Raw genomic sequence first — 25,548 nt, forward strand, 5'->3', positions numbered from 1 at the left:
CATTTGACGCAACTAGCATAGTGAACTGTTCTGGACCTTTTTTCCGACTTTTCTCTTTTATATCCCCCCCCATTCCTCCTCTTACCTTTCCACCTATATTCTCCACCTCTTCGCCCTTTTTCTCTAAACATTCTTCTTACTATTACAGTTTTCAGTCTATATTATTTTCATTGCTCAAGCACATGTTATTTTATCCTACTAGGTGCAGCTTTGGATGCATCCTTGGCCTTTGGCTCCGTTTTCATGTTCAGCTCCTTATCTACATTCATACATCTTCTAAAATTTCAGATGTACTCCTGCTTTTTGTTTTTCTTCGCTGTAAAAGCCTGCCATCCTGTTCTACAAACAATTTGCTTTAATTCTGCCACTGTTACCTGTGTATTCTTTGTATTGTGCCTAATTGCCGGTTATTCTTGTTCATTGTGGAAACTGCCAATAAACCTTTTGTAGAAGGGAGCACTGCATTGTGATGTGAAAGCTGGCTAATTCGATTTGCAAACATAAAAAAGTGTGGATTATAATGTTATGTTTTTGGAAATGTGCTATAAATACAGGTAACAAACTTTCCTATAAAAAACAAAAGCAATCATTTCTACTGTTCGGAAACACTAACATAGTTTTAAGTGGATTCTCGCCCAAAGATGCCAAACCAGTAAATTTGACTGCTGCTACAAAACTGATATATCAGTGTTAAAAACAAGGCCTGTCTGTGCTGCAAATAAAGTAACTTGTATTAAACCATATTGGAAAGTGACAAGTTGGAATCAGGAAATATACTTATGGTCATTACAAACAATAGTATATCCTATTATAGTCACTTTGATCATTAAGATCCAAACGTTCACAGTCAGTGGGACTTTTTAGGTGCAGAATATACGTCACACATTAATATTTCCATAAAAATATATACTTTTTATTAATACATTAACAGAATCTATGTTTTCATTAATCCACATTAGTATCATAAGGAGTTTTGATGCGTTTCTTCGTTAGCGTCTTAATAAAAACACTGTGCATGTCTGTTGGACTGGCGAGGGGACCGAAAAGCTCCATACAAGGGTCGCAGGGGGAGGAAAACATCAACAGCCTGTAAGTGGCAGCTGTAATATCTATAGCACAGGACTATACTGCGCTCTATAGCGTTGACTCCTCTAGAAATGAAATGCAGCCAACGCTCTATCAATTAATCAAACTGTCTTGCAGACATTGTCTGGAACCTACATTCTCTGTTCATATGAAAACCAAATAGTGTGTAGAGGGATTAGAACTGCTGTCAGTTTTTATTGCTGTCTGTGCCTCCAATAGGGAGATTAGTCGTCCTCTTTGTCCTCTTTACCATTATCATTATAAGTGAAAGTAAAAGAAAAATCCCAAATTTTGAGTTGTCCCCAGAAAAGTAATAGGGGGCAAGTCTTCCAATGGGGACACTAGTTCTGGTGACCTGGGGGTCCTCCAAAAGATTCCCTTAATTTGCAGGGATTTCCTTTTACTTCCTGTTTGGCATTGGGACAGGAAGTGAAGATAAATCTCCCCCAATGGGGTACAGATGGCAATAAAAAAAAAAAAAACAGGGGTTATAACCCTCTCTTATGCCATCCAAACAATGGAGGATAACAAAAACATTTTGCCTATGGTTCTACTTTAAAGAGTTTCAGATTTTCAAAACCATAAATTGAAATGAAACAGCAGGTGAACACCACTACACTAAGCTGAAAATACAAACCAACTCTTAACAAGTATTGTGTGTTTGTCACATGTGAAACCACTCACCTGCTGTTTAGGGCCTCATTCATACACGCCTTTAGAGGACAAACGTGATTTTCTGCAGGTGATTAAGCAGGTTTTCTTTAAACAGCTGCCCCATGCAAAAAATCGAGAGGCTGACAGCATCTGCAAACATTCATATGTAGACGGGGATGCAGCGATGACCTGTGGATGAACGTCCCTAGATGCAAACTTGTGTAAAGGGACCATCATATAAAGGTAATCACTGCAAGTCCAATTACATGCGAATGGCCATAAATGTCCGGAAACCGTATTTTGACCCTAAACGCATCTGTGAATGGGGCCTAATTTGGGCACAATCAAATCAATTAGTCACTGAAGAGAAACAGTCCTGAATGTAATCAAGTTTGAAAACCACAAGCCACAAGTGAAAACACTCACTGGAGGAATGAAACGACAAAAACTAATATAAAAAGGTCAATCCACGCACCATACGCAGTCCTCCAAAATCTCATTGTTTATCACACTCCACACACAAACTGCAAATCTGTGCATCAACTTTAGGCTCATCAAATTTGTAATAAAGTTAAAAAGAAGTCATACTTTACAAATAGACTCCAATAATTCGATGATCTTCAAGTGCAGAAAGGAAGGACACACTGACAGAATTATTGCTTTTACCTACATATTAATTTTGGTTGTCATATTGTGAAAGTTTTCACTTTTGGCTGTTGGCAGTGGTGTTCACAATGAACAAATTGTGGTTTCTTGTTGAGCTGGCTGAAGAGTTTTGACACTATTCGGAAATTTTAATTGATAAATCCAATGAACAAAACACACAAAGAAAATAACACCTTTCAAATGTTTCCAAATGTGCTGTGTCATACCTGTAATTGCATGACTACATAGTTAAATCGATCGTTCCTCCCACATCCAATGAAGCGACATACATGATCTTTACCTGAAAGAACATGAGGAAATCAGGTTAATAAATTAACAGAGGAAATTAGTCAGAGCTTTATGACTGAATACAAACTTATAAGCATGGAACTACAGAAATAAATTAAAATGTTTACTTTTGGTGTCTGACAATAATAAAACATCTATATACACACACACACACACACACACACACACACACACACACACACACACACACACACACATATATATATACACACACACATATATTATTATATATATATATATATATATATATATATATATATATACACACACACACATACTATATATATATATATATAGCTCAAAAACAAATAAAAGGAACACTTTTTAATGAGAGTATAGCATCAATTCAATTAAACTCCTGGGATATTGATCTGGTCAGTTAAGTAGCAGAGGGGGGCTGTTAATCAGTTTTAGATGCTCTGTTAATGAAATTAACAGGTGCACTAGATGGGCAACAAGGAGATGACCACCAAAACAGGAATGATTTTACAAGTAGAGGCCACTGACATTTTTTTTGCCCTACTCGTCTTTTCGGATTGTTTTTCACTAGTTTTGCATATGGCTAAGGTCAGTGTCACTACTGGTAGCATGAGGCGATAACCTGGACCCTAGAGGTTGCACAGGCAGTCCAACTCCTCCAGGATGGCACATCAATACGTGCCATATGCCAGAAGGTTTGCTGCGTCTCCCAGCACAGTCTCCCAGACAGGCACTTACTCTGGGAGAGCTGGACAGGGCCGTAGAAGGGCCTTAACCCAATAGCAGGACCGGTATCTGCTCCTTTGTGCAAGGAGGAACAGGCTGAGCACTGCCAGAGCCCTATAAAATGACATCCTGCAGGCCACTGGTGTGAATGTCTCTAAACAATCAGAAACAGACTTCATGAGGGTAGCCTGATGGCCCGACATCCTCTAGTGGGCGTGTGCTACCTGCCCAGCACCGTGGAGCTCAATTGGCACCAGAATTGGCAGGTCCGCCACCGGTGCCCTGTGCTTTTCACAGATGAGAGCAGGTTCACCCTGAGCACATGTGACAGACGTGAAAGGGTCTGGAGAAGTCATGGGAGAACAGTATGCTGCCTGTAACATTGTTTTGCATGACTGGTTTGGTGGTGGGTGAGTGATGGTCTGGGGAGGCATATCCATTGAAGGGGTGCACAGACCGCTACAGGCTAGACAATGGCACTTTGACGGCCATTAGTTATTGGAATGAAATCCTTGGACTCACTGTCAGACCCTGCACGGATGCAGTCAGTCCTGGGTTCCTCCTGGTGCACGACAATGCCCAGCCTCATGTGGTGAGTATGCAGCCTGTTCCTGGAGGATGAAGGAATTGATACCATTAAATGGCCCCCATGCTTGCCTGACCTAAATCCAATGAAACACCTCTGGGACATTATGTTTCAGTCCATCCGACCCTGCCAGCTTGCACCTCAGTGTGTTCAGGAGCTCAGTGATGCCCTGGTCCAGATCTAGGAGGAAATACCCCAGGACACCATCCGTCGTCTCATTAGGAGCATGCCCAAATGTTGGAAGGCATGCATACAAACTAATGAGTACCATTTTGAGATGCTGCAATGAAATTTCAGCAAAATGCACCAAAAAATGGATTTTTGTAAAATCTTACCGTAAAATCCTTTTCTCTTAGCTCATTGACAGACGTAGTCCTCGGTGATACAGCACCTTCGGGTTATGTTGCCTCCACAGGAGTAGGACTAGACAGGAAATGAAAAATGCTCTGGCCACACCCTAGGGGCAGTCCCAGAGGGTATATCCTCTCTCTCTCTGCCTCAGCAAATCAGTTATGTCATAAAAGCAGTCTTTAGAGAATTTAACCCAACCCAACTCAAAAAAACAGAGGGGCGGGTACTACGTCTGTCAATGAGCTAAGAGAAAAGGATTTTACGGTAAGATTTTACAAAAATCCATTTTTCTCTATCGCTCATTGACAGACGTAGTCCTCGGTGATACAGCACCTTCGGGAAGTCCCAGAGCAGTATCACAAATGAGGGGTGGGAAAATGGAAATCAAATCCAAATCTAGAAGGCCCAACCGGTGCCAACTAGAAGTTTACAATGCTCATCCTTAATGATGAGACTCAACAAAAAAAAATTTTCAAACAGAAAAAAACCCTCGAATTGCGGCCTGCAAAACCTTGCGGCCAAATGAGGCATCCACCGATGCCATCACATCAATTTTATAAAATTTTGTAAAGGTATGTACCGACGACCAGGTGGCCGCTTTACATACCTGGACCACTGACGCCTGATGGCGAAAGGCCCAGGAAGTACTGAGCGCTCGAGTGAAGTGCGCCCTAACAGGGAACGGAGGATTCCGACCCTTAATAGAATCAGCCTGTACCACCGTCTGACTGATCCATGTAGATATGGTCGCGGCAGACACAGGCAACCCCCTTCAAGGGCTATCCGTGATCACAAAAAGTGAGTCCGTCTTACGAAAACCACTTTAGGAAGGAAGGATGGATTCGGAAGAAGAACCACCTTATCCCTATGAACCACCAGATCTGGGGAACGACAGGATAATGCGGCCAGTTCTGACACCCTGCGTATAGAAGTAATGGCCACCAAGAAGGCCAGCTTCTGGGAATGTAAGCAAGGGAATCTCCCTAATATCTTCAAAGAGAAGTTTCTGAAGAACCGACCACACTAAATTAAGATACCAGGCGGTAAGGGTGCGCGCACTGGCGGAGCCAGATGTCGCACCCCCTGGATGAAATTCCGCACCAAGGAATGATTAGCCAAAGGTTTCTTGAAAGAAGATTGCCAACGCCGAAAACCTGACCCTTGATCGTGCTCAAGGATAGTTTCTGCTCAACCCCTTGTTGCAGACAGACCAAAATTCGGGTCACCGAATAGGTATGTGGGGGAAATCCAATAGATTCACACCATGCAATATAAGACTTCATGTGCTGGAAGTCGCTTTCCTTGCTTTAACTGGAGGTAGGAATAACCGAAGCTGACACTCCCTTGTCCTTCAGTACCTGGGTCTCAATGGCCAGGCCATTAAGCCAGCGACTGTAAAGCAAGATGGAAGATCGGTCCCTGAGACCGCAAATCCTCCCTGAGAGGAAGTCTCCAAGGAGCGTCCGCGACTAGCCTCGCCAAGTCGGCGTACCAGGCTCGACGAGGTCAATCCGGAATTTCCAGAATAACTGGAATTCCCTCCACCTCTATCCTGCAAAGAAGTTCCCGCAGCAACTTGAGAGGATGGAAGGCATGCCGTAGCTGATACTGCCCCCACGGGGCGATCAGCGTTTCTGCTGCGTCCGCTAGAGGATCGTGGCGCGAGCTACAAACCTCCGCACCTTCCTGTTAGGCCAAGGTGCCAACAGATCCACATCCGGGATGTCCCAATGAAGGGACAGCTAGGGAAAAACCTCTGGATGAAGAGGCCATATGCGATTGGATCCGAATCGGGCTGCTCTAGAGCTGCTCGATCCAGTAAATCAGACAAAATCTGATCGCTCTCAGTTCCGATACCCTTATTGGTAATCTGGATACTATCGGAAGAAATGACTTCCCCTGGTTGAGCATCGGAGACTTCCTGGTCCGCTCGCTCAACCGGATCCGATTGTCCAGGGAATCGGAATTCTGATTCCATTAAAAAAGAATCTCCTTCATTTCGGGTATGAGACTGGGTATACGGTACTGCCTCTAAGAAGGCCACCATCAGTCCCAGCCAATTGACGGACAGCAACTTCCGAATCGTTGACTGAACCTTCTGGAGTTTCCCAGCAAGGAGAAACTCTCTTGCCCAGGATGTATCCAACCTTAGGCCCAGATAGTTCAGTCTCCTGGTGGGAACCAGGGATGATCTTTGGGAAAGCGAAAAAACGCTGATGTCCTGCGATGATGGGGATATAAAGATAGGCATCCTATATGTCTATGGACGCCAGGAAATCTCTTTGATGCAGGGAGGCCACCACTGTACGGATGGACTCTATTTCTTCCCAAGTCCAGATTTGGACGCACCTTGCCCTCTTTCCTGGGCATTGTGAATAGGTTCGAATAGAACCCCTGAAACCGTTCAATGTTAGAAGGGAAGAATCGCACCAGGGGAAGTGATCGAAACTCGATCCTGTGTCCTCCAGAAACCGGTGAAGACATCCCCCCCCCCCCACCCCAGAGATGGGTAGGGGTTCATCAGGCTATATTCTTCAGGCTTGGCTGAGCCGGACTCTTTGTTTACCCGACCAGCGCCCTTTGAAACCCCTCTAAAGGGGCTTTGGAGGGTATCGCCTTATCGCCCGCCCTAGCGGAACGAACAACTCTATATGAGCAGAAAAGGAAGGTCCTCGTTAGTTACGAGGTCTATTTATCCTAACAGTCTGTGGCAAGACAGCAGGTGGTACCGTCTATCCTATAAAGAGAAATTCCTCAAACGGATAGCACCTAGCCATGCGTTTGGAAATAACAGGGGTTCGTTTCAAAACGACCCCATTTGGGTAAAAGGAAAATCCTTCGCCATTTTAGTAGGCTAACAAGTACCAAAAAGGAATCTCAGTCTCAGCTACCTCTGCCGGTGTAACCTCAAGACTAAAGGTTTCCCGGACGGACACAACTAGTGCATCCACCACTCTTGTGCTATGGCGGAGGCAGAAACGTGCTCCTCACTGCTGAGGAGATATTACCTGAGACAACAGCCCCCTAAGAGGGACCTGCAACTGCATTGACCAGCTCCGAATCCGTATCTGAAGTATCTGATAAACAATAGGGGTAGGCGGGGGTCGCTACTTGACCCCCGTCCCTGACAGGCCACCTCCGCCCGGGATACCAAAGACTCGAAAAATGCCGATAATGCATTAAAAACAAGTGGGGTACTGGAGGGTCCTGCGGCCACCTTGAGGGGATCAGGTGGGGATACCTATGCGGCAGGGTCAATGATTATACAAGACACTTGCCAGCGACAAAAAAATGACAAAGAAAAAAAAAAAAAAAGTTTTTTTTTTTTAGTGTCCCCCAGTCGCAACAGCGCCCCTCAGTGTTACCTGCCTTTTTGGACCCCACAGAGAGAGAGACAGACCCCAAGGCTCATCCCTGATGCACAGAAGTTTTCATCAGCTTGCTCAGTGCTTGTCTTGTTACAGACAGGAAGTCTTTGACCCTATTTCCTGGGTAAAAGAGGCAGCTCCGCCCCTTAAAACGCCTGCCGGCTCCTCCCCCTGGCTCCATGAGGTGTTTGAGTCACCTCAAACATGGCCGCCCCCATGCTGGAGACACGAGGCTACACCAAAATGGCGGCCTCGTGCGATCTACCAGACAATGGCGGCGGCCTGCACAGAATAGCGGCATGTCTGCAGAAGGATCTCGGCCTCACAACCCTTCACCCTCATGGTGGTCAGCGTGGTCGGAGGTACCGGACCCTAGCGGGCCATATGCGGTCCGTGGCCGCCGGGAGGCATCTGCTTAGCTGGAGGAATGATCTGGAATGCAGTATACATGTATAGACATCGCCCTGTGGCTACTGACAGGTAGGATACCTTATACTATCACAGTAAAGTTCTAGTACTGCCACTGACTACAATCATTTTCACATTTTTACAATTAGATTGTCAGCTCCCAAACCAAGCCTCCTGGCTTCTTGTACACAAAAATTACACTCAATTAGGGGGATCTGTGACATGTTGTAGGATAGAGGGGAACCCATCCTTACCATTACAGAGAGGGGCCCGCGTTCACCACAAGACCCGTCAGGGGGAAAGGGGGAACATACTACTCACCATACCGGAACCAGGCGGGCGCCAACTCCTGACAGTACCCCTCTCCACCGAGGTAGGAGGGCTGTCGACCAATACGGGCGCCGTGACTCATGGTCTTTGGCGTTTCAGCGAGACGTTTAACTCGCAGGGTCAGTCCCCGTCCAGTGGGACTATGTCGCGGCCGACCCAGCGCGGAGCTATGGCCTGCACGCGCTCGTAGGCTGAACTGGGGTGACCACTGGATCTCAACATCCCGCCCGTCGCCCAGTTCAGCTTTCTTGCTTGAAGATCTCACAGGAACACTGGAGAAAAAAAGCTGTCTTAAAAAATTCTTTTCTAAGAAAAAAATCCTGCCAGGACCGAAGATCCCAGCAAGGTATCTAGGTCCTTACTCCTGACTAGACAGAAAAAAACTGATTTGCTGAGGCAGAGAGAGAGAGGATATACCCTCTGGGACTGCCCCTAGGGTGTGGCCAGAGCATTTTTCATTTCCTGTCTAGTCCTACTCCTGTGGAGGCAACATAACCCGAAGGTGCTGTATCACCGAGGACTACGTCTGTCAATGAGCGATAGAGAAATTTGATTTTCCGGGTTTCTTTCAATTCAGCTGTCTGTTGATAATTTTCATTTCCATCAAATAATGTGGCATCCATTTGCTCCTAACACATTACCCAGTCAATATCAGTATAGATATCCAGCATGATATTTTTTCATTGACAACTGATGTGTTTTGAAAGCGTTTCTTTAATTTTTGTTTTTTTCTTTATATACTGTACATACATACACACACACACACACATATACACAGTATCTTCCAAAAGGGAGTACAGTATATAGCAGTTCCGTTTTTGCGGTCCCGGTATATTGCGTTTTTTTTCTGTAGACTTATTAATTACATAGTTTGTAAGGTCGAAAAAAGACACCAGTCCATCCAGTTCAACCTATGATGTGTGTGTGTGTGTGTGAGTGTGTGTTTGCTGTTAACCGTACATTGTATACCCTTGTATGTTGTGGTCTTTAAGGTGCCCATCTAATAGTTTTTTGAAACTATCGATGCTCCCTACTGATACCACTGCTTGTGGAAGAGAATTCTACATCCTTACTGCTCTGACAGTGAAGAACCCCCTACGTATTTTAAGGTTAAACCGTTTTTCCTCAAGTTTTAGTGAGTGGCCACGTGTCTTATTGTATTCCCTTTCTCTGAAAAGTTTGTTCTTTATGCTAGGGTCATCTCCAGTACAGTATTTGTACATTGATATCATATCCCCCCTCAATCGTCTCTTCTCCAGAGAGAATAAGTTCTTGTAGTCTTTCCTCATAGCCGATGCCCTCCATTCCCCTAATTATTTTTGTTGCCCTTCTCTGGACTCTCTCCAGTTCCAGCACATCCTTCCTGAGGACCAGTGCCCAGAACTGGACAGCATACTCCAGATGTGGCCGGACCAGAGTCTTGTAGAGTGGGAGAATAATCTCTTTATTTCTGGAGTGAATCCCCTTTTTTATACATGCCAGTATTCTGTTGGCTTTGCTTGCAGCGTCTTGGCAGTGCATGCCACTGCCAATCCGGTTGTATACCAGTACCTCCATGTCCTTTTCCATCCTAGACTCACCCAGAGGTTTCCCCCCCAGTGAGTAGCTTGCTTTCATATTTCTGACGCCCAAGTGCATTACTTTACATTTTTCAACATTAAACCTCATCTGCCATGTAGTTGCCCACCCCATTATTTTGTTCAGATCCACTTGTCAGGTTTCCACATCCTGCATAGAAGATATTGGCATGCTTAGGTTAGTATCATCCGCAAATACTGAGATTGTACTCGATATCCCTTCCTCTAGATCATTTATGAATTAAACAGGATTGGCCCCAGAACAGAACCTTGGGGGACCCCACTTTCCACACCCACCCAATCCTAGTACTCCCCATTAATCACCACCCTCTGTACTCTCCCATGGAGCCAGTTCTCTATCCAGGTACTCACCCTGTGGTCCATACCTACCACCTTCCTTAGTTTGTACAGTAAGCATTTGTGGGGAACGGTGTCAAAGGCCTTTGCAAAGTCCAGATACACCACATCCACAGGCTTACCTTTATCTAGGTGGCAGCTCACTTCATCGTAGAAGGTTAATAGATTGGTTTGGCAAGAACGATTTTTCATGAATCCATGCTGATTACTACAAATAATACCATTTTCATTACTAAAGTCTTGTATGTGGTCCCCCTACAAAATCTTGCAGACTACTGATGTTAGGCTGACCGGCCTATAGTTACCAGGAAGCTGGTTGTAAGTGCCTATCTCGATGGCACTACACCCCGACTAAACTCCACAAGATGTTCCCTGTCTGCTCCGACGTATGTTGGAGATGCAGAGAAGAAGTGGGCTCCTTTCTCCATGTCTTCTGGTCTTGCAGCCGATTACAATCTTTCTGGACGTCAGTGCTTCACATTACTAAAAAATTTACAGATCACACCCTCACGCTCGATCTGGCCCTTTTCCTCCTCCATCATCACGACTTTCCGAGAGCGTCTTACCGGAAATCAATCCTACCGCTTCTGCTTACAGCTGCCAAGAGCTGCATCCCCCTTCTCTGGAAACAGACCTTAACCACTTGCCGACCGCCGCACGACTATCTACGTCGGCGGTCAGCCCCTCACAGGCAAAGTGACGTAGGGCTACGTCACTAGCTTGTGAGGGTCTAGGGAGCGAGCACGCGCCGCCGGAGGCGCGCTCCCGCGTGGTCACGGACCCCCCCGCGCATGTGACTGGCGGACCCGATGTCCGCCGGTCACTCTGCGATCGGCGGGGCAGAGGGAGAAAGTCAGGCGGCTTGTGTTAACAAGCTGCCTGTCATTCTCCCCTGTGTGTGAAGGATGATCATACGGTTCTACTATGTAGAACCGTTGATCACTCTTCATACATCTGAAGCCACAGCCAATCACAGTAGAAAGCACACCCCTAGGGACACACATAGCCCCTCCCTTTCAAAAAAAGTTAACCCCTTCACTGCCAGTGTATTTTTACAGTAACAGTGCACATGTATAGCACTGATTACTGTAGAAATGTCACTGGTAACCCCAAAAGTGGCAAAAATGTCAGTCAAGGGTCCGATCTGTCCGCCGCAATGTCGCAGTACCGCAAAAAAAAAAAAATAATCGCAGATCGCCGCCATTACGCGTTAAAAAAAAAAAAACAACAACAAAAATGACAAAAATCTTTCCCTTTGTTAGTAAACGCGATACCTTTTGCGCAAACCAATCAAAATACGCTTTTTGCGATTTTTTTTACCAAACATAGGTAGCATAAAACAAATTTTGATTTTTTGGGGGGGGAATTTCATATAAAAAAAAAATTTGAAAAAATATTGCTATTTTTGCAAAATTGACGCTCTTTTTTTGTTTATAGCGCGTGATCAAAAAAAAAAAATCGCACAGGTGATCAAATACCAATATCAAAAGAAAGCTCTGTTTGTGGGAAAAAAAGGACGCCAAATTCGTTTAGATACAGCGTCGCACGACCGCGCAATTGTCCGTTAAAGTCACGCAGTGCCGAATCGCAAAATACCCCCTGGTCAGGAAGGGGGTAAAATCTTCCGGGGCTTAAGTGGTTAATGAAATGGAGGACCTCGTAGCGGCCGAGCGCGGCTCTAGAGACAAATTCCTCAAACGCTGGTATTATTGGCATGAATTTATGTTCTCTGCGGAGTACAAGGATTTGATTGCTTAAAGCGGATGGGGCATGGGGGTTGGCCATCCCCCCCCCCCCCACCACCTTCTTTCCCACCCCCTCTTCTCTATGTCCTGTTCTTCTTTCTTATCATTACTTTTCTTCCCAACCTCTTTCTTTTCTAATGCTCTAGGACTATGCCTCCTTTCCTGCTCTTTCTATTAGAAATAAGCCCATCTCTTGGGCACGAAACTGGTTTCCCCCTTCCCGGAGGCATGCGTGTAGATGACTCCTTCCATAGACGCTACTGTGGTTGCTAGTACCCTGGATATTTCTTCCAAGTTCCCGTTTGCCGGCCATATGATGGATGCCGGTGGGCACAGAGGGTTCTCTAGGGTTGTCTTGCTATTCTACCATTATTTTACCACTCACTTTGCTTATTACCACGGTGGCCCCAGTGAAGCAGACTCACTTGCGTCATGATTCCTCAGGCGTACTATTTCAGTTTAAGGAGTACTCATTTGTTCAGTTTAATGATGTTTCTCTATGGCGGGGTTACATTTTCCCTCCTAGTCCTCCCCGTTTTCCTTTTATATACATATGTATCTTTGTTTATTGAGTACGGTTTTTCCTGGTACATTTTCATTTGTTTTATTAAGCATCTGTGGGGCGTCCTCAAAACGGAAGGTGAAGGAGCCTCAAGGTCTCTAACATCCACCAGCTCCAACATGGAGAAGTGGAAAAGCACTCCAGTGCCAACCTGTGAAGCTCTGGTGAACTCCATGCCCAAGAGGGTTAAGTCAGTGCTGGAAAATAAATGGTGGCCACACAAAATATTGACAATTTTGGCCCAATTTGGACATACATATACAGTCGGGAAAATTATTATTTGATCCCCTGCAGATTTTGTAAGTTTGCCTACTTACAAAGAAATGAAGGGTCTATAATATATATATATATATATATATATATATATATATATATATATATATATATATATACATATACATATACACACACACACACACACACACAGTACAGACCAAAAGTTTGGACAAACCTTCTCATTCAAAGAGTTTTCTTTATTTTCATGACTATGAAAATTGTAGAGTCACACTTCAAGAGGTAGTCACCTGAAATGGTTTTCACTTCACAGGTGTGCCCTGTCAGGTTTAATAAGTGTGATTTCTTGCCTTATAAATGGGGTTGGGACCATCAGTTGTGTTGTGCAGAAGTCAGGTGGATACACAGCTGATAGTCCTACTGAATAGACTGTTAGAATTTGTATTATGGCAAGAAAAAAGCAGCTTATGGCAAGAAAAAAGCAGCTAAGTACAGGAAAACGAGCGGCCATCATTACTTGAATGGAGGTCAGTCAGTCCGAAAAATTGGGAAAACTTTGAAAGTGTCCCCAAGTGCAGTCACAAAAACCATCAAGCGCTACAAAGAAATGCGGACAGCCCCAGGAAAGGAAGACCAAGAGTCGCCTCTGCTGCAGAGGATAAGTTCATCCGAGTCACCAGCCTCAGAAATCGCAGGTTAACAGCAGCTCAGATTAGAGAACAGGTCAATGGCACACGGAGTTCTAGCAGCAGACACATCTCTAGAACAACTGTTAAGAGGAGACTGTGTGAATCAGGCCTTCATGGTAGAATATCTGCTAGGAAACCACTGCTAAAGAAAAGCAACAAGCAGAAGAGACTTGTTTGGGCTAAAGAACACAAGGAATGGACATTAGACCAGTGGAAATCTGTGCTTTGGTCTGATGAGTCCAAATTTGAGATCTTTGGTTCCAACCACCGTGTCTTTGTGCAACGCAGAAAAGGTGAACGGATGGACTCTACATGCCTGGTTCCCACCATGAAGCATGGAGGAGGAGGTGTGATGGTGTGGGGGTGCTTTGCTGGTGACACTGTTGGGGATTTATTCAAAATTGAAGGCATACTGATCCAGCAAGGCTACCACAGCATCTTGCAGCGGCATGCTATTCCATCAGATTTGCGTTTAGTTGGGCCATCATTTATTTTTCAACAGGACAATGACTCCAAACACACCTCCAGGCTTTGTAAGGGCTATTTGACCAAGAAGGAGAGTGATGGGGTGCTGCGTCAGATGGCCTGGCCTCCACAGTCACCGGACCTGAACCCAATCGAGATGGTTTGGGGTGAGCTGGACCGCAGAGTGAAGGCAAAAGGGCCAACAAGTGCGAAGCATCTTTGGGAACTCCTTCAAGACTGTTAGAAGACCATTTCAGGTGACCACCTCTTGAAGTGTGAATCTACAATTTTCATAGTCATGAAAATAAAGAAAACTCTTTGAATGAGAAGGTGTGTCCAAACTTTTGGTCTGTACTATATTTATATATATATATATATATATATATATATATATACACACATACATACACACACACACACACACACACACACACACACACACACACACATACACCCTGCCTTTGATCCTCTGCATCATGCAGACACAACCATTTACAAAATAAAAATAAATTATTGTGTTGGGGTGTGTTTCTGAATAGAGATGAGCTTCCACTTTTTTGTACTCCAATGAGTTGTGGGGAGGGAGATGACCTCTTCTGCAGCTCACTGGAGTACAAAAAAGTTGGAATTAGAGAGGAGTTTGGGAGGATGTCTGACCTCTCTAGTCAGAAAAAAACCCCAGCATTAGAAATAATTTCTGTGTAAATTAGGAAAAAATAAAAATGAAAAAAAATAATAAAAATGAAAAAGAATAAGCTTGGAGGAAACCCAAGCTCATCTCTATTCCTGACATTCATTAGAAGTAAGTAGCTGCTTGAATAAGTACCACATATTCAACATTACGGAACAGCGGAATGTTATTAACTACTACTAGCTCTTCAAAACTATCTTTTTATAGCCTGGATCCTAGGTCCAAGGGCACTGGGAGTAAACTTTACTGCAAGAAATGATTGGGTGCCTTCCTGGCATTAAAGTGGTTCTAAAGGCAAAAGTTGTTTTTTTTTTATCTCAATGCATTTAATGTATTAAGATAAATAAAACCTTCTGTGTGCAGCAGCCCCCCTTATACTTACCTGAGCCCCATCTCGATCCAGCGCTGTTGCACGAGAGACTCGGCTGTCTGGGACTCTCCCTGATTGGCTGAGACACACATCGGCCGCCAGTGGCTCCCGCTTCTGTCAAAGACAGTGAGCCAAAAGATGAGAGAAAGGGGGCGGGGCCAAGCCGCGGCTCCATGTCACAAAGCAGCAGTTTGGCTCGGGTGCCCCCATAGCAAGCAGCTTGCTGTGGGGGCACTCGGCAGGTGGGAGGGGCAAGGAGTGCCATTAAAGGACCCGAGAAGAGGAGCATCTGGGCTGATCTGTGCAAAACCACTGCACAGAGCAGGTAAGTACAACATATTTATTATTTTTAATTTAAAAAAAAAACGTTACTATAACTTTAAACCGGTCCCTTATCATTCAATGGTCAAATGCCAGAGCCCCAACTGCCCGCGTAGGCTCTGGCATTTGAAAGTTAAAAGACAGCCTTGCCTCCTTACAGCACTAAGGGCTTACACTCAGTCTTGACCTGTAATGAAGTCCCTGTGTACAGCCTGGGCATTGGATTAGTTTGGATCCAGGATACTGCCTGGGTCCAGGATCCATAGGGACACAGGAATTGAGACTAACATCTTAGGTTCACAATATATAAACCAACATCTAATTGAGGGCCTTCTTGACACTGGGTTGTGTTGGCACATACAAGTAACCATTTCTAAATTATGAAGTCATGTGTCCTTTCCCAAAAGCAAAAAGAGGCTTAGAATTATTTTACAGGATTCACAAAAATTCTTAGCACGTCTATCGCATTTCCCGTACTCGGAGAGAGCTTTTCGAGATACATCACTGTAGCCTGCTTATTAAGGACGCTCAGTGGTAAAGACACAGATTGAGGACAGCTTAATTGCAAAGATAAATGATTCGGAGGACAATCTGAGAAACTATAAAAAGCAGGCAGATGACTTTGCAACACAAGTATTTGTTTTCCCTATATAAAAGCTAGAGACAAAACCAAAATGAGAACAGGAGGAGGATGAGCGCTGTAATAAAAATGTACTAGGACCACAGACAAAAAAACATTAATCCCTTAAAGTAAAAGCGCACTTTACTTAACTCACCAAACCCTTTTCCACATGCTGGTAGCAAAAGCTGCATTGCTGGGGTGATTAGCAAATATGCACCTATCCTTTAATCCACAATCAACTTTAACATTAATTTCATTCTACCAAGCATTTACTAAAATTTTGGACTTTCATGGGTTAAACAGTTTGCACCCACATGCAACAATGGATCTGGAAACTGGCAGCTTATGCATCTGCAATATGAAAGGCGGGGCAGGGCGGGGCGGGGCATCTGGGTTTGCTTCATATTCAGAATAACTAGGTTTTTACTGCGATTCCTATAGTGGGAGGTCAACATAAATATAAGGGCACCATTCTTTGCCTCCCTTACAAACTCACTCTCTTTCAAAGAGCAAGTTCAGTCTGTAAAAAAAATAAAATAAATAATAATAAAAATATTACTTTAAAAAGTCAGCAGCTACAAATCCTATAGCTTTTGACTTTTAATGAATGGACACTTACTTGTCTAAGGATCCAGCGCCATTCTTAGCCTCCGGGTTTCTGGAACCCGCATGCGTTTCGGCTTCACAGCCGGCTGCCCACTGCACATGTCCAAGCCGGGCTGCGCTTTGTGAATGGTACTGCAGTCTGCAGGGAGGAAGGGGGTTGTTGATGAAAAACTTCTGATTGGATTGCCTAGGACTCGACTTTCCTGAATCTTCACATAACACACCTTAGACCTCTGCCAGTGTGCATATCACACTCCTGAGTCCTGCCACTCTGTGCTTAATGAGCTCTTGAAACCTGCCATTCTGTGCATGATGCACACCTCAACCCTGCCACTCTGTGTGTAATACCAGCCTAAACCCTGCCTTGTATGTTACACATTACACTATATACACTTTATGAATCCTGCACTTTATACACTTCATACTCCTGACCACTCCACTCTGCACGTGGGGCTGTATATGACATACTCCTGACCACCGTACGCCTCGTAACATATTTTACATTACATTCTTTTGAAGGGTTTATGGTCTCAACAGTTGCTGGTTGCTAAATAAATCACTAACTATTCTGTGAAGTTCTTTTTTATGGTAGGATTTTTGAAAAGCATATGTAATGGAAGTTTAATATTTTTTTTTAAATAAATGTAACGATTTTTGTACACGTTTGTTAGACTCTCACTTGTTGCACAAAAATTAAAGCATATTGTGTGGGTGCATGGACCGTGGTATGTGTGACATGTATACAAAGAGTAAATCAGGTTTTATTTAACAACGTCCCTTTAGGACTCTCCCACTGTTTAGCCACACCCACTAATTTGGCACATGGCTATACTCTGCTGGGGGTGATTGGTGGTGTACCTGCACCTATTCTCTGACCAAAAAACAAAAAAAGCATGGCTTTAAAATATATTTACTTGACATTTATAGTCTATGTAAACATGGGTACAGAATGAAACGCTCATCCAACACCTGGGCCATATTTGGAAAGCAATTCAATGATCATTTTAGCTGGGAGGGGGTGAATGGAGTAAGTAACAACTGAACAAGGACAGCGCGATCACTGCCTGCAGACTCTGCAGTCCTCATTGATGTAAAAGGGCCATGGTGCAAAGCTAGACCTGTGTATATAGAGCAATTCGGATCAATAAACCCTTTCAAACTCTTTCAAAGTCCATTGTACGAAGCCTGCAAATGGTAAGAGAGATAGATTTATAGTATAGATGAAGAAATAAGTGGTATCTGGAGGGGTGGGGGGGGGGGGGGGGTCCTGCAACATTTTAAAATTTTATGCTCATCCAAGCACAGCAACCTATTTCCACCTGCCCTACACATAAAATTGCTATATTCCTATCCAAGAAAATTCTACATGCATTCTACCTCTAGAATCTCTCTAAATGATACGTATAATAAGACGCAGGTTAAAAAAAGAACTTACGTTATATAAATCATTTGGACAGATTATATTTTGTGAAAAAACATCTTTATATATCTTTATACCTGCAGAGCAAAACTGTAATGCCCCCCATATGGAAAGCTGAAACATTAAAGTGGAATTCAGTGTAGAAATAAAAAAATTCCCTTTATTTCTATGGATACTCTTAGAGCCGCCAGTGGCTGTGTGTCAGTGGACACAGATTGGGGCCCGGGAACGAGCATGCACGAGTGCCCCCATAGCTAGCGGCTTAGTATGGGGGGTCAATCAGCAGGAGGAAGGAGCCAGGAGCATGGCAGGGGACCAGGGAAGAGACCGATCAGGGCTTACTCTGTGCAAAACCATTGCACAGAGCAGCCAATTATGTCAGGTCTGTAATTTGAATGAAAAAAAACATAGCATTTGCAATCAATTTCCGGCTAGGTTCACACTGATGCGGTGCGGGAACCACAGCGATTCCAATGCGGGTTCCTGCTCTGTATCAGAATCGCAGGCAGTTCCCACTGTGCTCTGTGAACCACTGCGGGTGTCAATTTAAAGTTAACGACACCCCAAATAGGCAGCAGTGCGGACTGTGGAATCGGATCCCATGGGTCTGAACACCCATGCAATCCGGTTCCAGTGTGGACAAAAATAAAAGGTCCTGCACCTTTTTGGTGAGGATCCAGTGCAAACTGAGCCATACATAAGAGTAATAGAAGCAGCGCTAAATCCACCAATGCCACACAAAAACCATAAAATACCCTTAAAAAGGGCGCTTAACACATTTCAAACACTAGAAATATACACAAGTGCAAATAAATACACTTGTAATAACAATTACAACGTTTGCAAACCATGAAACATGCACAGATTATAGTGTAAATATTACAGTGCAAGTGAAATGATAAAAGTCCCAATAAATGCATGTAAACAGCAACAATTCATGTGCTGACATAATGTGCATTCACATCCCAGTTACCAAAGTGCTTTCACCACCCTGTGTCACCATTCATAGAAGTTTACAAGCCTTCTGTCCTTTTATAAATGCAACTCATGGCTTTTACATAAAGTATGTTTTTACACACTTCACTATGGACCTATTCTTCCTTTTGGTGGTGAAACTTCCAGCCCTGACCAGGAGGCTATTGGACGATTATTTAACCTGAGCGTGTTTGACCATTTCTACCCTAATGGTCCATACTATACAAGAGGCTTCTGTGAATGGTGACACATGGTGGTGGAAGCACTTTACAAAAGGGAAATTTACACTTGGTTTTTTTAAATAGGGTTAAGTTGTACTGATCTCATTTATCCAATCAGATATAAGCAAACATTTATGGGGAGAGGACTGTAAACACGTGGCCTTTTAACCATGCTGACATCACCCTTATCCTGCATCAGGTGGATGCTTCAAGGAGGCCATAATCCCAAGACTGAAATGAACCTCGGTGAATTAATCCAATCAGAAACTGGAAGTTCCAATATGAAGATACAGATAAGGCTGCATAGTTTGCGAATGACATTTTTAAATTCAAGCAAATTATATCCTCATAGTTTTATTGACTGCATTTCTTACCCTAACACAAATTCACCAGGTAGGTTACTTCTCATGGCTGTTATTCTTTTACTCTAATGGCCCGTACACACGATACGAAAAGCGGGCGAAAAATAACGCTTGTGAAAAGATCGGACGATAATCGGATCATTAGTACACAGCTTACGAGAGGCGATCACGACAGTTCGCCCAATATTATCCGGTCGTGCAAGCATAAAAATTTTGATCGTATTATAACACATCGTACGATAATCGTATTATCAGTATGTTGTTCGTCCGAAAAAAAATGGTGAGCAGTAGACAGCGCATGAGCAGTAGACATCATTTCCCCTCACACGCTACAGCGTGGTTACGCATACCGGAAGCTTTTGAATCATCGTCCGAGAAGATTCGTATCGTAAGTAACCTCTCCCGTTTGCGAATATAATTGAGAGTTCCTAGCAATCAAAAAAAAACGGACGGAACGTCGTCCGATTTTCAGATCGTGTGTACTGGGCATAACACACAGCTACCATTGTTTTTTATTTTGCACACAGAGGACCAAGGTAAAGGCAGAGGATTCAGTTAAACACCAGAAAAAGGCAGGATCACTGAGAACAGATCAATAATGGCTTAAGAATAGCAGCATGGTTCCGTAACAGTTTGATGGTGTAATCTTTGTGTTGAAGAAATACCAGAATTACTTCAATGGATAACAAAGGGCATTTTTTCTAAGAATAAATAACACACTTGATGGCTCAAAAACCCAATTTACCCAAAAAACGTATTCATTTAGATGGAATTATGGATAACGATCGGCCACCACCACCACAAACCTACACTTATCTAGTCAGCATAGGTTAGAAAATAAACCAGAAACCTCTCTGTAAAAGATGAAGCCTAATACTTCCAGCAGTCAATGTGCTAAATCCTATAGGCATTGTTGCTATTGGACACTAGGTAATGCGGTTCTTCTGGTGGACCCCCTACGTCACTACTGGGTCTGAGAGTAATGCCTCGTACACACGCAACGATTATCGGCCGACCGATCGGCCGTCTTTTGTCCAGTGTTGTTGTGTTGGTTGAAATGTGCCTAGACTGCACACAAATTTTTTCGGCCAACAACAACCAACTTCAGAAGTGATGTCATGTGCTGGTTTACTTTCCGTGTGTTTTTTCTTCTCTGAGCACGCCCAGTCTTGCTCATCTGATTTTTGTCTGCCGAAATCTGTACTGACTGACGAACAATCGGCCGTTCTGTAGACGGCCAACAAAAATTTTATAGCATGCACACCAGATTTTGTTCGGCCGAAAAGTCGCAGTCGGTTGTCGGAAGCATCATACTAACAAGCCGACAATCAGCCGATCGGACGTTGGCCGAAAATTCACGGCCAACAATTGTTGCGTGTGTACGAGGCATTACTTAAGAAAATGTCTGCCTAAATTAAATCATTAAATCATTAAGTCATTAAATCAATCTGCATTGTTTATTTGTAAAGTAGGTTTTATCAAATTAAATAAAGGGTATTTGGCATACACAATCTAGTAATGCGGATATTGTCCCTTTAGACCAGACATTAGCACTATGGTGATCTCCTTTGTTAGCTATATGTAGCTTTTTCACACATACCTGGGGAACCTATGAGTAGAGTGCCTTTAGCTTTTTGTAATGTATTGCTGAACTGTTATCCCGCATTTCATAGTTTGATCTGTATAATGACTTTTCATCTTTTTTGTATCTTTTATACATTCAATAAAACAAATTGGAAAAAAAAAAAAGGATCACACCTCCCCTGCAGTTTTTAAATTGATGAAGCTGCAGACCATATTCACTTTTTGACCCTTCAGTCCTAAAGAGTGGAGCTGCTCCTGTGAAACCTAATGTATTTCCATCTATGCCACAAGTGCCTTCTGGCGAAAGCCCTAGTCACATCCCTTTGAACAGCTCTACTTCAGGGAAGAAATTGGATTAGAATTTAGGAGCGGGCAGTACTTTATTTTCTCAAGAAAATTAACTTTGGAATCTGTCCAGTTACTTAGAGAAGATTGGGGACCTAAACAAGCCAGGAATTTTTTAATTGTCATAGAATCCATTTCTTCCAAGTGGATAGCCCTGCTAGGGCTGAATGGAGATCTGCTAATCTGTGTAGTAACCAGTGATGGTAGTAACTGCGTTTAAGTAAACAGCGTTACTTAACGCCGTTACTTTTGAGGGTAACGAGTAATCTGATTACTAGTTCCCTCCCTGTAACGCAGTTGCCGCTACTTTCGGCTGCGTTACCGCAATTACCTCTACCGCCAGTAGATGGCAGTATATGTAATTGTAATTCCCCCTCTCCTCTATGACCGAGGAGGAGAGAGGAGGAGGAGGAGACTGAGTGAGCAGAGAGGACGAGTGCGGACTCCTGACTGAATGAGTACACAGCGCGCAAAGCCCAGCAGCAGCCAGCCACCACCACCATCCCCAGCCAGCTACCACCATCATCATCCCCAGCCAGCCACCATCATCATCATCATCCCCAGCCAGCCACCATCATCATCATCCCCAGCCAGCCACCACCATCATCATCCCCAGCCAGCCCCCACCATCATCCCCAGCCAACCACCAGCAGCAGCCAGCCACCACCATCCCCAGCCAGCCACCACCAGCAGCAGCAGCCAGCCACCACCAGCAACAGCCAGCCACCACCACCACCAGCAGCAGCCAGCCACCACCACCAGCAGCACCAGCCACCACCACCTCCAGCAGCAGCCACCAGCAGCAGCCAGCCAGGCAGCACTGCAGCAGCAGCACAGGTACAAAAAAAAAATACGGTTACTCACAGACTCAGGCACAGTCAGGACAGGAGGACTCGGGACTCAGACCCCCACCACCAGTGTGCCACACCACCACCAGCCACTACCAGCAGCCATACACTCCAGGCAGCAGACGCAGGTACCACTCAGTAAATACCACTCAGGTACCAGTGTACCACGCAGCCAGCCAGTACCACTCAGCAAATACCACTCAGGTACCGTACCAGTGTACCACGCAGTTACCACTAAGAAAATACCACTCAGGTACCACTCAGCAAATACCATGCAGGTACCACTAAGCAAATACCACACATACAAGGGGCATACAAGTTATTTGACATATTTGATTATTTTTATAAAGTAACGCGATAGTTACTTTCCCTGGTAATTGAGCTACATCAGTAAAAAAGTAACTCAGTCACTGAGGCCCTGTTCACATAGCAGCGATGCTACTTCCCGGGGCGACCTCCGAGGTCGCGGAGCGCTGCTCGCCCCGCGACCTCGGAGCGGCCGGCATGGACTTCATTACATTGAAATCTATGACGGTCGCTCCGGGTCGCCCCAAAGAAGCTCCGGACCCTTTTTCTAAGTCGGAGCGACTTGTGTCGCTCCTATTAGAACGGGTCCGCAGCTTCCCTATGGAAGGCGACCTACGAGGCGACCAGGTCGCCTCACAGGTCGCCCCAGTGTGAACGGGGTTACTAGTTACTTTTTGGGAGAAGTAACTAGTAACTATAACAAATTACTTTTTTTAAGTTACATGACCAACACTGGTAGTAACACAGGCAGGTTGTAAGCAATAAATGGGGAAAGGGCAGTGAACTTTAGGCTTGCATCTCGTCTAAATCCGCTCCAGCACCCAAGCACAAGAAATAGTTATTGTCCAAATGGCTACAAAAGCTTACAGACACCCCCTCACTCTGGAAAGTGGACACCCCCTAATGCTGAAGATTTGGGGGACTTTAAAGTCCAGTGAGCTTCCCTTGTAACCGGTCTAGCAGAGCATAGATGAAGTCAATCTGCTTTTCAAAATACCCTAAACAAAACAAGCAGCGCAAATGCAGCCCCACTGCAAAGGAGAATTGTTGGGTTTCCCAGAGTTCAACACAACGAAAGACTGAGGATGGCATTACTCTAGCAGAGAGCAAAGCTGAAGGCCGGAGGCGTCAGGCACCTCAGAGGGTACAGTGCAGGCATCATCAGTACCATTGGAGTGTAAGCTGGAGACACCCAGTACAGCAGGACTGTCCCCAATGTGTCTAGAACCAAGCATGTTGCACAAGGCAGAAATGCAAATGGCTCAGGATATGAGGCTAAGCCTCAGATACTAACTAACCCAACTGCTGGGTAGCAGGAGAAAGGTCAGTAGCCAAAAGTGACCAAGTCACTGTAGGTTGGCAGCAGAGATGAACTGAGGAGCTTTCCACATTTAACTGGTGATCAGGAGCAGCAACAGGAAGGATCAAATTCAATGCTGAATACCAGGAAAGATCACAGAATGCACGTGAGCAACACTCCATCTAGCTCAGTGTTTCTCAACTCCGGTCCTCAAGGCACACTAACAGGCCAGGTTTGCAAGAAAACTAAAATACATCACAGGTGATATCATTTGCTGCTCAGTGATTGCAGTATTCTAGTCTGCATCTCCCCAAGGTAATACTTAAAATCTGGCCTGTTATTGTGCCCTGAGGACCGGAGTTGAGAAACACTGACCTAGTGGATGTCTGCACTCAATCCCTAAGCGTTAGCGCCATGCACAATGAAAGCAAGAACTTTAAAGTTATGCCCAAAAGGTCCTAGTAATGAGGTTGCTCCTGGTTCACATAAAGCGAGTCTTTAGTAACAGAGTCACACCTGGAGCTGTGCCTCGGGCTCTACCCCTTGAGAGTGTTCTGCAGCTAACTTAACCAGGACACTCTGGTCTTGAAAGCACTACAATGTAGAGCCTGAATGTCATATTCCAGGCTAGCACTGCAGCTCCTGGTCCAGTGGGGTCTGGATACAGCACTCCAAAGTCAAGTTGGGGAAAAGCCGACCTAGAAAGCTACAAAATATATAGAAACCAGCTCAGCAGCAACTCTGAATTAGGGGGATGGCCCTAAAACATTTCCATTTTAGTGAAGGTAATATTACTACCAAGCATACAATTTTGGTGCCCTCTCAGCACCAGCTTCAGATGTCTTTGTACTTTCTCTCCTTTTGTCTCTCCCACCACAGAGAATCCATCTTACCTACATCCTGTCCTTATGCGGACTACTAAGAGAATTTCAGCACTTCTGGCATGGCCTGGCATTCTCTTTTGTCCTGGTGATACTGTATGTCCTGATCAAGTCACTTTGTTGTAATTTTTATCTTTTATTCTAGTTAAAGTGGTTTTATCTACATGATCCAGTGCACTCGGTTTCTGCTTTTACTGCTGCATGTATACACCGTATATGGCCTTTGGAAACAGTTTGCAAGGTTATTCAGAGCTGCTTTTGTACCAGTGAAATGTAATACAGGTGAAGATTTGACTAGCAGGAATTAATGATTGAAAAAAAAGGTAGCTAGCAAAAAGATTAGTCGTCTCAGCAAAGCAGAGAAAAGATGACCAAAAAAAGGAGGCATGCTGGAGGTCGAAGGCATTATATTGGTCTGGCCAAAATTTTGTTTGACAGTGTTGATTCTTCTTTTAGGTGGCTTGGGTGTAACCCAAAGGTCCCTGAATTCCTGAGTGCCACAATGGATGACCCCTTTTTCCCCCCGACACAGGTGTTCGTTTGTTTAACCCTGTTAGATATATCTTTTGTGGCTTAAATTGTCACCATCACTATTTTATGTTTTACAGCATGGGTGTCCAACCTTTTGGCTTCTCTGGGCCACATTGAGTGTAGAGAAATTTTCTCGGGCCGCATATAAAATATATACTATAGTTAAAAGGTATACAAGTTATAAAATGCCCCTGCGCCCTTCCATGTGCCACCGCGCCCCCTGCACTAAGTTAACTCAACTAGAGGAAGATCAAATTAAAAGGAATCAGTATACAGAGGTTTACTTCTTCTGAGAGATATCAAAGGAACACTAACCACCATGACCACTTCAGTGATTTGAAGTGGTCATGGTGGTAGGAGTCAGAAACACTGC

General features: G+C 44.3%; 1 protein-coding gene across 2 annotated transcripts in view; it reads right to left on the reverse strand.

Annotated features, from left to right (window-relative positions):
• TTBK2 (tau tubulin kinase 2) overlaps positions 1-25,548 on the reverse strand; it is a 252,244-nt gene that overhangs the window by 106,279 nt on the left and 120,417 nt on the right. For both annotated transcript variants that reach the window (XM_082275498.1, XM_082275497.1), the window contains exon 4: positions 2,613-2,686. In XM_082275498.1, the coding sequence (XP_082131624.1) occupies positions 2,613-2,686 (74 nt within the window). The remainder of the gene's footprint in view (positions 1-2,612; positions 2,687-25,548) is intronic.

This window comes from Pelophylax lessonae, assembly GCF_965119305.1.
Source record: "Pelophylax lessonae genome assembly, chromosome: 13".
Lineage (NCBI taxonomy): Eukaryota > Metazoa > Chordata > Amphibia > Anura > Ranidae > Pelophylax > Pelophylax lessonae.